Source organism: Myotis lucifugus, unplaced genomic scaffold (genome assembly GCF_000147115.1).
Source record: "Myotis lucifugus unplaced genomic scaffold, Myoluc2.0 scaffold_11, whole genome shotgun sequence".
Taxonomy (NCBI): Eukaryota; Metazoa; Chordata; class Mammalia; order Chiroptera; family Vespertilionidae; genus Myotis; species Myotis lucifugus.
In genome coordinates, this window is record NW_005871059.1 from 15,547,421 (window position 1) to 15,565,120 (window position 17,700).

Here is a 17,700-nt window from a genome sequence, read left to right on the forward strand (position 1 = left end):
GGTATTATGATTTTTAAAAGAAATTTTACTTTTGTAATTTTTTGTTTTGTTCTTTAACCTCATGTACATGTAAGGTATATATCTCAGTCAGTAGAACAACTTGGAAAGTAAGAGTGAAGTAGAATTTCTAGATAATCAGAAAACCTCTTTTATTTCAGAATTGTTTGAAAAACATGTAATTTGTATGTGCAAGTAATAATTTGGTATCTAGTTTACCATTACATTTTAAGGAAGCTTTTCCTAGAATGTATTCCAAAAGTTGCCTTTTGAACTGAATACCTGATATCAGCCTATTTTCTGATTATTTATCTTAACTATAAAATTGGTGTTATCTAGATTCAACTTTCTTGAGAATGGCATTTATTATAGACTGGTTATGCACCTCTGTCATTCAGTAATTTTATTTTTAAGAATGACTTTAATCTAAATTTATTCCAGTAATCAAATAAAAATAAGAGCCAGTGAGAGATATGAGAATAATTAAAAATAATTAAATTTGAAGAAATTAAAAAAAAATTATTACGACTTTTGCAAATTCTGGGGTAGACTGTATTAACAAAATTCAAACAATTCACTGATTTCAAATCACAAATTATTATCTTCAAATTTTAGGTTTCTCACTGAAGTACTTCTTCCTATAGTGAAGACTGAATTCCAGTTGCTTTATGTATACCATCTTGTGGGACCATTTTTACAAAGATTTCAGCAAGAGAGAACTCGGTGTATGATAGAGGTAAAATATAATCTGGGTTTTTTGTGATAAAATTAAGTTCTAAAATATCTATTTGGGGTTTTTTCCCAATGTTTTCCAAACTTCGTATCATAATCCATTAGAGTGAAGTCAGCTTAGTAGGATCAGAGAGTGGTTTTGGAGGACTTAGCGTACCCATGACTTAGAATAACTATGATGAGTTTGGTGTGGGATGTGTTGAATTGGATGTGCAGGGAGAAATACCCATCTTCAAGGTTGAGAAGAAAGTTAAGGATGGAGAAATGCCTTTGAGAACCTGCACTACAGTAAAGAAGAATTAATTAAAATTATGGGAATGGATGGAAATCACCTATAATGAGTACAGAGAAAAGAAAATGAGCCAGGAATAGAACCTTAAAGTATAAGCCCCCAAATAGAACTAAAGGTACAATCTAAAGCAAGAGTCCTCAAACTACGGCCCACGGGCCACATGCAAATACAAATATTGTATTTGTTCCCATTTTGTTTTTTTACTTCAAAATAAGGTATGTGCAGTGTGCATAGGAATTTGTTCATAGTTTTTTTTTAAACTATAGTCCGGCCCTCTAACGGTCTGAGGGACAGTGAATTGGCCCCCTGTTTAAAAAGTTTGAGGACCCCTGATCTAAAGTATCCTGAGGTTGCGATTATCCCAGAAATTGAGGTATGGTTTCCTGAAAGGGAATCGTCTGTCTCTTAATTTTAAGAAAAATTAAACTGTACAGAGAAATTTCATTTATACCCTTTTGGGGCATTTTATAGCACTATCGAGTCCACTATAATGCAGGCCAAGTCATATTTCCATGCACACAAAGTTTGTGTGGTCAGTGACAGTTCTATAAACCTGTTATCCCTCTGTGCTAGTCGTGGAATGGAGTCCAGCATATCATGCTGAATTATTGAACCATTTTTGACATAAATAATTTTATGTTATTTTTTAACTAGATTGGTGTGGCATTTTATGACATGTTGCTGAATGTAGACCAATGCAGCGCCCACTTAAATTACATGGATCCCATCTGTGACTTCCTATACCATGTGAAGTATATGTTTACTGGTGACAGTGTAAAAGAGCAAGTAAGTTAACTTTAATTACTTTTAATGGTGTTTAGTTTAGAAACCTTGAACATATGGTGATATACTTATTTGTTTGGGTGTGGTTGATATCAGTCTTATTTGTTTGGGTGTGGTTGATATCAGTCTCTTTTAGGCTACATGAGCATATTCTGGATATAATATTAAAGTAAAAGTAAATGCATGTTATAATTTCTTACATTTTCCCCTTGATATTTGCAACGAGACATCTGAAAAAGACCTAGGGGAGTTAATTAACAGTAATTTCATTAGGAAGAAACAGTACAGTATCGCTACTGAAAAGACCAGACAGGTGTTGTGTTACGTGAAGGAGGTCCTACCTTTTCTGGACAGTGATTAGGATACGCTATGGGAACATTAGACAACTTGCAGCATAACTAGAAGACTAAAGCCAGGAGAGTCCAGAGAGTGATTTCTTGAAGGGTATTTGAAGGAACTGGGAAAGCTTGATTTGAACTTTAAAGTCTTAGTTAGTTGTTTATGTCCTTACTATTTGGAGGGTTGCCATTTGGATTCAGTATTAGATCTGTTCTGTGTGACTTCAAAGGACATATAAACGCTGGTGAAGTTAAAAGGAGATGAATTCTGACTCAATATAGAATGAGCCACTTCCTAGTAGAGCTGTCTGAACATGGAAAGGACCTCCTTGAGCTATAACCGAGTTTCCTATCTGTAGGAAAGTCTTGCCTGTTTCAGAAGGAGAAATTAAATGATCTCCCCTCCATACTTCAATGTTACTTCCTTCTATAATGGCCAAGAGAGGTAAACTGATATAAAAACATATGAATCCTAGTCTGTTGGATTCTTCCCTTGCAGCTGGGGAGGGTGTTGACTCTTTTATGCCTTAGCAGAATCGTCAAGGAAAGTTGAGTGGGAACCAATACAGGCATGCTTTATTTTATTTATTTATTTTTTTAAGTATATTTTTATTGATTTCAGAAAGGAGGGGGGAGAGAGAGAGATAGAAACAATGATGAGAGAGAATCATTGATTGGCTGCCTCCCATATACTCCACACTGGGGGGTCAAGCCTGCAACCCAGGCATGTGCCCTGACTGGGAATCGAACCATGACCTGGTTCATAGGTTGATGCTCAACCACTGAGCCACACCAGCCGGGCTCAGGCATGCTTTATTTAGGATATCCTTTATATTTGGGCCTAAGGCATTTTGACACAAGGTAATTACAGAAAGGAAAAATTATTAATGGGCTGATCTTTCCTGGCAAGGTCAAGGAGCATTTGAGTAAAGAAAGCTGTGAAACTGCTTGATGTATTTATTTCCTTGGGTTTTAAGTAAGAGTAGATCTGATATATAGTTTGAATTCCAAGTATAAATCAGAATTTTTAAAAATTAGATTTGTAGATATATGTTACAAACATGTTATTCAAAGAACTTCAGAATGTAATTGTGCTTCATGCTTCTGTGAAGATGGCATTTTAAAAGGATGACCACCTATTGCATGTGTAATATTGTCAGTGTAAATTATACTAGCTTTTGGCAGTAAGATTTCTGGCTAGCCAGGTAAGTATATGTGTTTTTGTAAATATATGCTTATATACATAGATATATGCATATACACACATATACATATGTAGAATGTGTGTGAGGAAGAACACACAATTTTTCTCATGTGAGAGAAATAATTTTATCTGCTTTTGTTAAAACACAAAGCATGTAGATAAACTTCCTCATCCATCCCACTCCCTAGTATATTGTCTCAGGATATATATTAATCACTTCTTTAAAAGGTGGGAAATTAAAGTTTTCTGGTTAAAATATTTTTTCATGTGTTTTCATTTTTTAGGTAGAGAAGATTATCTGTAATTTAAAACCAGCTTTAAAACTTCGTCTTCGATTCATCACACACATTAGCAAGATGGAACCAACTACAGTACCTCCACAGGCCATAAATAGTGGGTCTCCAGCCCCTCAGTCTAACCAGGTGCCAGTGTCTTTACCAGTCACTCAGTGAAGTCAGCATGCACCGTGGTGCAATGGAAATACATCTGTCTTTGAAAGTGGACTCAAACCTATTAAATCTGAACATAATCATTGCTACATAGTGGTGGAGTAGAGCAGTGACGTTCAGATTGTTTTATTTTGATTCAAATCGTGAATCTATTGACACCTTATAACTCCCATCTCCTTGTCTATATTTATGTCTCTAAGAGATCAAGTAGACTATGTTGTCCATATGCATAATGACTTATTAGAGTTGCCTAGGAACACTTACATCTCTAAGAGGTCAAATAAACTACATGTTGTTCATATCCATAACAGTTTATTAAAGCTGCCTAGGAATATTGAGGTGTCTGTGATCAAAAGACTTTTATTAGATACTCTCAATCTTTCCTAGTCTAGCCATTGGTTTGGTTTTATATTTTATAATTAATGACTTATTCATTGTTTTAAAGGTACTACATATGTAGCAGTTATTACAGATCCTTTTATATATAAATTTCTTTTGGTGTGTCTTTGGGATAAGAGATTTTTGTTAAAGAACTGAAAATTTCATTGCATTGCAGAAGTAAACAGTTTTTTTAAATGGCTTAGAATTTTTATCATAGATTTTCAAGTAAATAAGCTAATGTTTCTAATCAAGGTAGTTTGGCAAGTTTTTGCCTTTGCTGTGGACTTGAACTTTACTGTATGAAATGAATTGGAAGTTATGTAAGTAGATAACATAGCTAGAAATGCACAAACTTAGTAAATTCATGTTTAAATGGTGATTCTCCAATCTCTGTTTTTTAAAATAATTACTTTTCCAGATTGACACTTACCTAGCAAATGATGTTATTCTTTGAATTTTTATAATCTTAAAATTTTTAAGTATTTATTTTTTAAATGCAGTGTACATTTTGGTTCTTTAGGGTTTATTAAATTTTGAGAGACTTAATGTTAATTTTGGAGGGAAATGGCATTAAGATTGTAAAAGACTACAAAAAAATTAGTAAAATCTGTTAAATGAATACATTGTGTGCTTGATTACTCAATTTGAATGAGCATCTGTTGTGTGCCAGGCAGTGTGTTGGCTGGGTTATAAGAGAGAGACCTGGGCTACTTCCATGAGTTGTACAGTATAGCTGGTAATTGACATTGACCTAGGTATTAAGGGTACTAATTAAAAAAAATAGCACTGATTAAAATAAAAATGAACTACCCACACCAGGTAGCTCAGTTGGTTAGAGCACTGTCCCAATAACCTAAGGTGGTGAGTTTAATATCCAGACATACAAGAATCAACCAGTAAATATATAAATATGTTGAATAACAAAATTGATCTCTCCCTCTCTCTCTCTCTCTCTCTCTCTCTCAAAAATCAATAATAAAAAAAGAATTAGTGAAGTTTAACCAACTATACTTCAATTTTTTATTTCCAAATACATCGTCCTAGACCTTACCTTCTTCATGGTTCATATTATTATAATCACTACATTTTTTAAAGTTGATTTTAGAGAGAAAGAAGAAGGGAGAGAGAAACATCGATTTGTTGTTCCACTTAATTATGCATTCATTGGGTTGATTTTTGTATGTATCCTGATTGGGAATCAAACCCGCAACATTGGTGTATCAAGCTACCTGGCCAGGGCTTATAATGACTAAATCTTTATTTGCCATGCAATTCAGCTTAATATTTATATAATAGTATAAGTAATTTTTCTTAGTTAGTAATATTGTTAAAATTCCCCAGAAATTTTATGCTAGAAATGAATTCAAGAGTTCCTCTTAACAGAGTCTCAATATAGTCTCACTACCTCAAGGAATATATTGCTTTGAGATCCTAAAATGGGAATAATTATGAACTGGTATTATACAAATAGAATAAAGGAAGTGAAAATATCACTTTCTCAAAGATATGTATATTCCAGTTCATTTATTAACAATTGATTTTTTCTTCTTTAGCTTATAAAAAAGGGGGAGTATGATTTTCCCCAAATGGGTTTTTTAAAGAATTATTATTAACCAGAGACATTAATAGAAGGCAGATGCTTTATTTGGATTTATTCTGAAGGGGGAAAATGCCTTTATATTAATTACATCCTAAAGGTTTATTTTTAACTAGAGGCCCGGTGCACAAAAATTTGTGCACTCGGGGGGGTCCCTCAGCCCGGCCTATGCCCTCTTGCAGTGTGGGACCCCTCGGAGGATGTCCACCCCAGTGGGGACCTTCACCCCATGGAGGTTTGGCCAGCCTGGGTGAGGGGCTGATGGCTGTTTTCAGGCTGGCCACACCCCCTTTAGGGTGGGGGGTTCCCCACTGGGGTCCCTGGCCAGTCCGGGTGAGGGGCTGAGGGCCATTTTCAGGCTGGCCAAGCACCCTGGCGATGTAAGCTCCCAGCCTCTCTTTTTTTTCTTTTTTTTTTATTCTGGGATTTATTTACCTTCTATAATTGAAACTTTGTTGCCTTTAGCGGAAGCCTGCGGAAAGCTTGGCTTCCTCCATCACCAGGGGCAACCCACTCCTGCTCGCTCCAGCTCCGTGGCCACGGCTGGCTGAAAGCAGGTATCTGGGGTTTGTTTACCTTCTATAATTGAAACTTTGTTGCTTTCAGTGGAGCTCAGAGCCGGCTCCTGCTCACTCCAGCTCTGTGGCCACAGCCGGCTGAAAGCAGATATCTGGGGTTTGTTTACCTTCTATATAATTGAAACTTTGTTGCCTTCAGTGGAGCTCAGAGCCCAACGCGGCAGGCGGGAAGCTTGGCTTCCTCTATCACTGAAGCAACCAAGCCTCCTGCTCTCTCCAGCTCCATGGCTGCCGGCCGCCATCTTGGTTGGGTTAATTTGCATATAGTTGCTCTGATTGGCTGGTGGGCGTGGTTTAAGGCATAGCAAAAGCATGGTCAATTTGCATGTTTGTCTTTTATTAGTATAGGACTAGAGGCCCGGTGCATAAAAATTTGTGCACTCGAGGGGGAGAGGGGGTCCCTCAGCCCAGCCTGTGCCCTCTCGCAGTCTGGGACCCCTCAGGGGATGACCACCTGCTGGCTTAGGCCCGCTCCCCGGAGGATTGGGCTTAAGATGACATCCCTCTGGCAGCCCGGCAGCCCTCGGGGGATGTCCACTTGCCAGCGGGGTGCAGGCCTAAACTGCAGTCAGACATCCTTAGCGCTGCTGAGGAGGCAGGAGAGGCTCCCACCACCACCGCTGTACTGGCAGCCATCAGCCTGGCTTGTGGCTGAGCAGATCTCCTTCCATGTGAGAGCGCCCTGACCACCAGAGGGCAGCTCCGGCATTGAGCGTCTGCCCCTGGTGGTCAGTGTGTGTCATAGTGACCAGTCATTCCCAGTGGTTCTGCTGTTAGGGTCAGTTTGCATATTACCCTTTTACTATATAGGATAGAGGCCTGGTGCATGGGTGGGGGCTGGCTGGTTTGCCCTGAAGGGTGTCCCGGATCAGGGTGGGGGTCCCGTTTGGGTGCCTGGCCAGCCTGGATGAGGGGATGATGGCTGTTTGGAGCTGGTCACACCCCCTTCAGGTTGGGGGTCCCCACTGGAGTGCCTGGCCAGTCTGGGTGAGGGGCTGAGGGCCGTTTTCAGGCTGGTGGGTGACTGAAGCTCCAAACCTCTCCTTTTTTTTTTTTTTAATTCTGGGATTTATTTACCTTCTGTGGCTGTCACTGGAACTGAGAGCCGGCTTTAGCTCTGAGGCTTGGCTCCAGCTCTGAGACCTCGGCTGCTGAAAGCAGGTATCTGGGTTTGTTTGGCTTCTATAATTGAAACACTGTTGCAGCTCCAGCTCCCAGGCCGGCTGGCTGAAAGCAAGTTACTGGGGTTTGTTTAGCTTCTATAATTGCAACATTGTTGCGTAGAGTGCAGCTCAGAGGCCGGCAGCGGCAGGCGGGGAACCTTGGCTTCCTCCATCACTGGAGCAAGCAAGCCTCCTGTTCACTTCAGCTGCCTGGCTGCCGGCCGCCATCTTGGTTGGCAGTTAATTTGCATATCGCCCTGATTAGCCAATGGGAAGTGTGTCAGAGGTACGGTTAATTACCATGTTTGTCTATAATTAGATAGGATAGCACCTTTAAAGCCACTCAGTCTAATAGGACTTTCTGTAGTGGTGGAAAGACTATGTGTGCTATTCAGTATAGTAGTTAGTAGCCACAAGTGACTACTGAGCACTTGAAATGTGGAACTGAATTTTAAAGTTTATTAAGCTTTAATTTAAATAACTGCATGTGATTACATGTGACAGTATACTCTAAAGTATGATTCAGCATAATTGCTCTTATCTAAAAGCAATTCAGTAAAATATTTATCTTAAAAGTGCGTATTTCAACAGTTTAAAATTCTAAGTTGCATATGAAAAATCAGATTTTAGAGGAGGCTCTGACATGGCTGAGTTGTCTGTTTGTTTTTTTAATATATATTTTAATGATTTCAGAGAGGAAGTGAGAGAGAGAGAGAGAGAGAAACACCAATGATGAGAATCGTTGATCGGCTGCCTCATGCATGCCCCCTGTTGGGGGTCAAGCAGGCAACCTGGGCTTGTGCCCTGACCAGGAATCGAACTGTGACCTGGTTCATAGGTTGATGCTCAGTCACAGAGCCACACCAGCTGGGTGACATATGGCTATTTTAACAACAATACAGATCCTTTCATGGGCCCTTCCTCACTGCAGAGCCCACGTGAGTTCTGTGTAAGTTGTGGAGAAGGGGAAGAGTTTGTTTCCTTGGTTTTGGTTATAGTTTACTCTCATTTATTTTTCCCACCTCCTCACTGTATTCCAGAGCGAAGATGAGCGCTTTAGGATGTTTAAAGATTTCAGCAAATGAGACACACTGTAATTGTCATGAGTGAGGGCAGCATGTTAAGAAGTCACAGATCATTTTGGATGAAATCTCTGTCTAACTTAGCAGATCTTAGAAATAATAGCCATTTGATTTCTTTCTTCCACCTCCTAAAAGACTACCATGCTTAAAATACAAACCAATGTTATGCTTGAAGTTTAGAAAAAGTAAAAGGTCATCTGTCATTAATGGACTTGGAGATGGCCCAAGCCTTATGATTACCCATTTTATAGATGAAGAAGCCAGAGCCAGAGAGTTTAGCTTCACCAGGGTCTCACCAGTGTTTGGGGGATGATGATTTCACTGTGGCTTTTAAAATCTTTATAGTAGTTTTAAGCAGGATGGGTGTGTGTGTGTGTGTGTGTGTGTGTGTGTGTGTGTGTGTGTATTTTGCATATATTTAGAAATATGTAGACATGATAGTATCTTATATAAAGAGAATTATAAAAATCACATCTTTTTAAAAATATATATTTTTATTGATTTCAAAGAGGAAGGGAAAAGGAGAGAGAGAGAGAGAGACATCAATGATGAGAGAATCATTGATTTGCTGCCTCCTGCACACCCCTCACTGGGGATCAAGCCTGCAACCTGGGCATGTTCCCTGACTGGGAATCGAACAGTGACCTGGTTCATAGGTCAATGCTCAACCACTAAGCCACGCTGGCCTGACTAAAAATCACATTTTTTGAACAACGTGGAAATACGGTCCATTTTCAAATGTGGTACCTTTACCTCTTGATAACAGGAGTCCCACTATGTAGGTGTGTGTTTTTTGCCATTTAATCTTTTTTAATTGCAGTTGACATACAACATTATATTAGTTTCAGGTTTAGCTTTAGGTGTACACCCAGTTAGACATTATATAATTTATTAAGTGATTAGATATTATATAATTTACTAAGTGATTAGACATATGACTTAGTAAGTGATTAGACATTATATAACTTACTAAGTGATCATCTTAATAAATCTTGTACCCTTCTGACACCATACGTAGTTATTAGCATATTATTGACTGCATTCCCTATGCTGTACTTTACATTACTATGTCTATTCTGTAACTACCGATTTGTACTTCTTAATCCCTTTACCTTTTTCACCCATTGCCCCAATTCCCCTACCATCTGGCAACTGTCAAAATGTTCTCTGTATCTATGAGTCTGTTTCGGTTCTGCTTGTTAGTTTATTTTGGTGGGTTTTTTTAGATTGAATTGTTGATAGATGTCTATTTATTGCCATTTTATTGTTCATAGTTTTGTCTCTTCTTCTTCAAGAAGACAGTTTAACATTTCATATAATACTGGTTTGGTGGTGATGAACTCCTTTAGCTTTTTCTTGTCTGGGAAGCTCTTTTTCTGTCCTTCGATTCTGAATGATAGCTTTGCTGGGTAGAGTAATCTTGGTTGTAGGTTCTTGCTTTCCATCACTTAGAATATTTCTTGGCACTGTCTTCTGGGAGTGTGTTTATTTTTAATGCCAGCAAATTTCTATTTGGAAATTAATATGTACTTCCATTTCTAAGGATAAGTCTTTTGCCAAAATGGGAAATACAAGCTTTTTAAATTTACAAAAACTTGAATTTCCAAATCTTTCACACCAAGTGGGAATTGATACAGTTTATACTAATTGTACTAATATTTCCTCAGGTAAAACATTTTCCTGAAACACAAAATCTATAAGAGGATAACCGTTAGCTTAAGTAAATTATTAGATTTGCTAAGTTATAAGCTGTAAGATTTTCACATAATGTTTCCACATTTACTTAGGTGGGTTAAGGTAGTCAATAGGCTTATGGTTACCCTCTCGAGCAACTCCAAAACAAGACAAGGTTATTGCTACTGCTGTGTTGACTGTTCGAGTTACTTCTTCTGGTGTCTTCCCCAGAGATGGATTCACTTCCATTATGTCTAATCCTGACAGTAGCCCTACAACAAGTGGAAATAAAGTAATTGTTAAATAGTTGACATTTTAAATTTAGTATCTCTGAAATGTTACTCAGGAGTGTAATGAGGGGGGTAATCAACTGAAACCACTTCGGTTACTGCATCATGCAATGGGCATTCTGGAAGTGTCAACAGGGGCTTGATTTTCAGACCAGGAAGTATCTATAATAATAAAAGCGTAATATGCAAATCGACCGAACAGCTCAACAGTAGAATGACTATCCAGACAACCACGCTATGACACCCACTGGTGCCAGGTCAGCCAAGGTGGGTGCGATGCAATTGGTCGGGGGCCCAGCCATTTCCCCATGGTCACCCTGCAGAGGGAGGCCCAGGCCCAGGCCACCGGCCAGCGGGGCGATCAATCAGGGGGCTCCACGATCGTCCTGTAGACTGACCGGCTGCAGCAGGTGGGCAGGGACTCCCTCTGCGGGGGCTATCATCACAGAGCCCTGGCTAGGTGAGCAGGGCCTACATCTTTGGGGCGATGCTCCATGATTGGTTGCCCCAAAGAGGGAGGACCAGGCCACCCGGCCGGGGGCGCTGCAGCAGGTAGCCTGGGCCTCCCTCTGCTGGGGCGATCCATTGAGGAGCCCCTGCCAGGTGGGCGGGGCCTACCTCTTTGGGGCAATCGATCGTGGGTCTCCCGGACTGTGAGAGGGCACAGGCTGGGCTGAGGGACCCCCCACTCCCCAGTGCAGGAATTTTGTGCACCAGGCCTCTAGTAAGTATATATTGGCCATGTGTACACTTGATTCTTTATTCACTTAGATTTATACGTACCTGTTTTGAAAATTTCTTCTGTAATGTAGAGACCTTCTCTGTAAGACAGACCCCCGATGACTGGTGTGCCAGTAGCTGGTGTGACAGATGGGTCTAATCCATCAACATCATAGCTCAGATGAATTGGCCTTTTCTTTCTTTTAAGAAGAGGCAAAGTAATTCAAGTTAAAGTTGGTGGCTTATTATTTAGTAGATAAATATAGTTCTTACTTTGCTCTGTAAAAAGGAACAACCTAGTGAAGTTCCATGATTTTACATAAAGGCTTTATTAATAACTTACATTGATTAGTACCAGTAGCTAGTTCGTTTAACAATATTTATGTTGCACACACAAGCGTCATACCTTCCTAGTAGATAGCTGAGTGTTTCTTCCATCACCTTGCCAATTCCCAGCTTGTCCACTTCAGTCATTGAAAAGTATTTAATACCCAGAGTTTTCAAAAGGTAGCTATGAAAGAGGAGATAGTAAGATAATTTACAATTAACATGGAGGCTGACTCTATGCCCTCTGTCTCCTTTTAAGAAAAGATTAATGTGCTAAGATACATAAAATATTTAAGTTCTGTGAACTCTATGTATATATCAATATATTTTTATCAGCAAGTCAATATAAGAATTATTTGAATATATACATATATGTGTATGTACAAATATATATATATATATTTGGTACTTAAAATAATTTTTTACCATAGGTTTGGTCAGTGCACCTAGCATGCAAAAAGGACAAACATGAAAGTAAATTGCATCAAGGAATAAACTTACTGCTCCCCAGGGTCCACATCTCTCAGGCCAATATACACAATATCTTTGGCAGTTATGCAGGGCGTCACCCAGGAGAATCCTGGTACATCAGGGATCTAAAATTGCAATTTTCCATTTGGTTATGTATACTTCTCTTGAGCAAATCTTACATGGAAAGTTAAGTACACTTGTTGGATATATCTTATATTTAGAACATACACTTTTTAGGAATCATTAAAAGATGATACAAAACGAAGAAGAGAATGCCTGCCTCCCCTGGTGGTCCCCTTGATTGCTCTGGCCCTACCCAGCCTCACCCTGTAGCCCAGACCTAACCTGAACCATTTGTGCACCATTTCCATTGACCCTGCTTTCCCAGAACTTTTCTGTAAGGAAGTCAGTGTACTTCCATTACTTTCATCCCTTCTTTGCTTCTCTTTCTCAATGAGGACTTAATCCAGAAGATGGCTTTGAGTGGCTGAAGGAAAATTTTTGCCCAACCCTTTGGTTGCTCTTTGAATGTTCTGGAGTTGAGCTTGGCTGTTTCCATATGCTAGCTGCACATATTGCAAATGTATACACCTATCAGTTGGTTGTCACTTCAGAAAACGTTACTTCTGGGCATTAAACCTAACATTCCCAGGTATCATCATAAAGACCACTATGCTACAGGTACATGAATAAAAATTGTTTTATTGACATACTACAGGCATATCAATAAAAATTATGAGCCACAATGTTAAATCTTAATCTGGGATTTCCTCTTACATCTTTTAGAAAGTAAGTTTCTAGGGAGCAAGGAGGCAGTTCTGCTTATGGTTTAGATACGTGCTCCTCACAGTAAAGACGTTAAATAAACCATTGTGAGCCGCATTTTAAGAACTCTGTTTTTGAAAAGGCCCTATGATGTGGAGGGGACACTTGGTAACAACAAAAGACTGTGTGGCATGTAATAGAAAGAGGTTGGCACTAGGGGACCAGTTCTGGCTCTCGCCTGGTGTGTGATCTTAGGTGAGTTGGTTAATGCCTGAACCTCTGCTGACTTGCTTAGGATTATTCTCTGCTCCACCTAAAAAGGGTAGTTTAAGAATCAAAAGGGAAGATAAAAGGTCAGTTTTCAAACTATCAAGGAAGGGAAAGGTACCGAGCCTCGTCACCGTTATCCTCCAACCCTTTTGCTTATCTGCTGCCAAGAAAAGAGTTTGAGATTATACCAAGAATAAGATGGCAGAGGGGTTCTTACTTCCCTCCACCTCCTGAACTTTTGCTAAAGATTATTATCCTATCTAATAAAAGAGTAATATGCAAATTAACAGTCACTCCACAACAAAGATGGCAGCACCCATAGCGGCCGGGACAGGACGCTGGCAGCGTCACCCCGGCAACGTGAGCCCAGCAGGCAAGCGAGGCCTGCAGACAGCACCCAGCAGGGCCTGCTTGGCCCTGTCCCCGCGGTGACCCACGAGCAGGCAAGTGCGGCCTACAGGCAGCACCCAGCAGGGCCTGCTTGCCCATCGCCGTGGTGTGGAGCAGGCAGGCCCTGCAGAGAGCAGAGAACCACGGGGAGTGGGCCCAAGCCGTCAGTAGGACATCTCGGATTGGAGAGGGTGCAGGTAGGGCTTAGGGACCCCCCCGCCCGCATGAATTTCGTGCACTGGGCCTCTAGTTTTGTAATAAAATGCTAACCAGCCTCTTACCTTTCCCTTTAGTTCCTTCAGGAGGAAAGACACAGGCTGTCCATGCAAGTTCCCACTTGAGGTTGTCTGTGGAGTGTTGATATCAGTGTGAGCGTCCACCCAAATGACACAGAGATCCGGGTGGATCCTGGCATGGCCAGAGATGCTCCCAATCGCCAAACTTTAGAGGAAAAAGTTTGTGTGAGCATCAGAGTTGCAATAGCCTTACATACATCATATTATTAACTCACTTAATGCTCATGCTTGATTTTCCTTTAAATCAAAGCAGCTGATATTTCTCATAGTTTTAAATCAGAGATGCCAATTAAACAATTGTAACAGAGAAAGTAGACCTTACACTTAATAGTTACTAAGAAGTTATAGTTACACAGAGGTATCACTAAGTAATTTGTGATACTTTTCAAAACCACCTTCTAATAAAATTGTAAATTATAGTTTCACCAAAAACTAAATGATGTGTGAAAACACTACCACACAAGGAATTCCTTAGCATGAGACTATTCCACTTTCAGGGTTGAATCAGGCTTATTTTTTGCACTCTCATTTCTCCAGGTAAATACTTCATTCTCCCCAGTGAGTCATGAAAGAGCCCTTCCATTTTTCTTAAAACCCAATTGTTATACAATTGGAGAGCATGACTCAGAAGCCCTTACATCCACCTGAGTGAGCATATCCCAGGTGCTCACTCTATTCAAACAATCAGATCCTCTGCTTGAACTTCCTCCTCTCCTGCCACACCCTTAAGGACCCACTCTTAGCCAGGTCCAGAACCCTCCAAGTTCACATCAAGCACTTCAAGCTCCAGAAAATGTGCCTGAATGGAACAGCTATGTAATATCTTACACAAAAGTTAAAAGATTAGGATTGGCCATAGAGTGCCCTATTTTCCCACCTGTGAATGTTTTTGAGTACCATTCAGAGAATCGTGAACTTCTCGATTCTCAAAGTGGAAGCAATTGTGCCTCTCTCTCTAAAAAAATCAATAAACTAGTCTTTAAAGAATAAAGAGGCTAATGCCCAGAAATTTTCTTTGCCACATTATTTGTAATTTTGAAAATTACTTGAATATTGGACAATATATATAATACTTTAATGAAAAATTATGCAACAGTAAAAATATGCTTATATATCATGAAGTAAAGATAAGGACATTTCAACTGTGGATTAAGAACAGCAGGATAATACACACACACACACACACACACACACACGTAATTGTTAAAATCATGTCTGAGGGAAATTCTGGTTGAAATGGTTGTTAGGAGACTACAATTATCACTGGTTGTTGTTGTGGTTTTTTTGTTTTTGTTTTTTACTTTTACATGTGTGTGTATTTCAAAAAACTTTATAATTATAACTCCTATAATGGAAAACACTTTTAAATGTTGACCTAAATGGGTTGTTCCTATTATCAGCAACCAAGCACAATAAGTTGACTGTAAATTTCCTCAGCGCTTATTTATTTAGAAATGTAACCCTGTGCTGAATATTTTACTGAGATTCATTCACATTTAATGTATTTTCTGCTGTAATAAAGATAAGTCAAGACTTCAAATAGAGCTAAGTGTGTTTCCAAAATAAAGTAGTAACCAGTAATATTTTTTAAGCAGAAAACTTGATATAAACTATTGATCAGTGCTTTCCCTTCCATATGTTCTCTCTTCGCATGTTTTTGGTTAAACCTTCTTCATGCCATTTGTGCCAATCTCGCACAGCCCTTCATTAAATAGTACCTGTGGTCTCCACCCAGCACCACGCTGACCCTTCCATTTTTCTTGGCTTCTGCCACCACACCAGCCAGCTGCTCATTCGCTTTTCCCACAGACCTTGGATTCTTCACAATTTGAAATGGACTGTCATTAGGGACATCAGCAAAGGGCAGGTCCCCATAATCTTTCACGTCACACTCTATAGTTAAAATTAAAAGTTGCAGGTTACTAAATAAAGATCACAAAACAGTCTCTGCAGGATGATTTTAAATGTACAAAATAGGTCTATTTTCTAAAGTATAAGCACAGAAAGACTCTGAACAGACTAAAAATTGTGAAGGGAGAAACCACATCTACTTTTGCCTGACATCATCTCACCTGGGCTCCCACCAGTGTCTGCTGTATGCTGGGTTCTCAGTAAATCCTTGAACCCACCAGTTAGGCTGTAAGCACAACAGGTTGACCTGGTTTGGATTTAATGGGTGATGTCATTGTCTTTGTCTCTGTGCTCATGTGCTTTCTACTTTTCTACAATAAGCCTGTATTGTATTTATAGTAAATAAATCATATTTAAAAAGAAGAAAATACACCATTATTTTGTTAACAATCCTCGGTTTCAATCCAATCTGTCACCTGCTGAAGCAGTCCCGCTCCCTCTTCTGCCCATTGTACCTGCCTCACAGGGCTATTGTCAGAATTTAATAAGAGTATGTGATTACCATCAGTCCTAACACTTCAGCAAGCCAGGAAATAAAGACTTTATTATTATACTTTTCCAATAAGGTAACCCAAAGTTCCTAAGGACCTCGGTGCACTTCCTAAAAGGCCATGCAGTATGCCTCAAGGTACAGAGCTTCATGTAAAACGGTGATCCGGGCTCAATTCCATGTTCTGAACTAAGCAGTCATTGTGTATTGAATTCATTCATGTCCCGTATGTATCTGTGATTCAGTAACGCCTTCAAGAGATTTAACATGACATTAAATGTGGCCAAATAATGCTTGTTAACTGACGGACTAGTCCACTTCATTTACCCAGACTTCCTGTTCTCTACTGGGGTCTCTCTCTTTTCTTAGATTTATGATGCATAATTCTTATTTACTAAAACGTATTCATTTTAAGTTTGCCAGTCAGTGAGTTTTAGAAATATCCACAGGCTTTTAACCACCAGCACAATCAAGATTTAGAATACCTCCATACCTCTAAGTTCCCTCATGCCCCTGTGCAGCGAGACAGTCAGTGCATCCCATGGGATGGATGTGCCCCTTTTAGTTATTTACCAGTTGACAGGCATTCTGTTGTTCCCATATTCTGAATATTATAAACAATGCTGCTATTTACCTTCAAGTACACACAAGGCCTTGTGAGAACATGTTTTCATCTCTTTTGGGTAAATACCTTCGAGTAGACTTGCTGGGTCAAAAGGTAAATGTGTGTTTAAGAAACTGCCCATCTTTCCAAAGTGGCTCTGTGTATCATTATGCATTCTCATCAGAAATATCTGAGGGTTCCAGTTGCTCCATATCCTTTATCAGGGTTTTACATATAAAGATGACACTTACTTTAGCTGTATTTTTGTTTTGTTTTGTTGTTTTTGCTTCAGTTTTTTTTTTAGCTGTACTTTTAAAATACAAAGTATTTTTCTTTTGCATGCTCACATATGCAAATATGAATGTGTGTATAGTATGAGTAATCATACACACAGTATTATTACTGGGGCATTGTTTTGTTTATACTCTCCACGTTTATTAATAAAAGTGGTGTAACTTAATACTCCCTTATTATTTCTGATATTACAGTGAATTTCCATGGGCACATTCCCAGAGAGTTTAGGCCGCCTTTTAAAGAAAAGTAAGTAGCAGTTCTTGCAACAACCAAGGGAAGCGAACTGCTCCAGCTGGTTCAAGGACGTGCCTGGAGAGAAAGGCAGAAACTGGAAGGAAATAAAGTTTTGACTTAATAGCTCATTCTGATGTTTGTGGTAGGCATTTGTGGATGTAGCTAGCCGTCTATAGAAAGTTCTAATGTAATTATTCAGCAGTGTGGAAAGATGGAATTGGCATAGCCTCTGGGCCGTGGTCGGGCTGCTGAAAGCTTCCTAGGGATCCCATCCCCCAGAAAAAAACAAACTCCAGTCACCTGATACTGACTTCAGAAGCCCCCGGGACCATCCCCTTTCCCTATCCTTTTCTCGGGGCCCAGTTTTT

At 39.6% G+C, this 17,700-nt stretch overlaps 2 protein-coding genes across 12 annotated transcripts in view; one reads left to right on the forward strand and one right to left on the reverse strand.

The window, feature by feature from the left end:
* MED23 (mediator complex subunit 23) overlaps nt 1–17,530 on the forward strand; it is a 56,485-nt gene extending 38,955 nt beyond the window's left edge. For 8 of the 11 annotated variants that reach the window (XM_023750267.1, XM_014451920.2, XM_023750268.1 and 5 more), the window contains 3 exons: nt 613–733; nt 1,676–1,807; nt 3,631–4,795. In XM_023750267.1, the coding sequence (XP_023606035.1) occupies nt 613–733; nt 1,676–1,807; nt 3,631–3,798 (421 nt within the window). In that variant the 3' untranslated portion in view covers nt 3,799–4,795. Of the gene's footprint in view, nt 1–612; nt 734–1,675; nt 1,808–3,630; nt 4,796–17,292 lie in introns of those variants that run through there. The other 3 variants (XM_023750265.1, XR_002828140.1, XR_002828139.1) reach the window with 3 other exon arrangements.
* Nucleotides 10,022–17,700, reverse strand: part of ARG1 (arginase 1) — a 14,075-nt gene continuing 6,396 nt past the window's right edge. Inside the window, exons 3-8 of the mRNA XM_023750271.1 lie at nt 15,518–15,692; nt 13,785–13,944; nt 12,109–12,203; nt 11,687–11,791; nt 11,344–11,480; nt 10,022–10,542 (exon numbers count right to left, since the gene is read on the reverse strand). Coding sequence (XP_023606039.1) covers nt 10,376–10,542; nt 11,344–11,480; nt 11,687–11,791; nt 12,109–12,203; nt 13,785–13,944; nt 15,518–15,692 — 839 coding nt within the window. The 3' untranslated portion in view covers nt 10,022–10,375. The remainder of the gene's footprint in view (nt 10,543–11,343; nt 11,481–11,686; nt 11,792–12,108; nt 12,204–13,784; nt 13,945–15,517; nt 15,693–17,700) is intronic.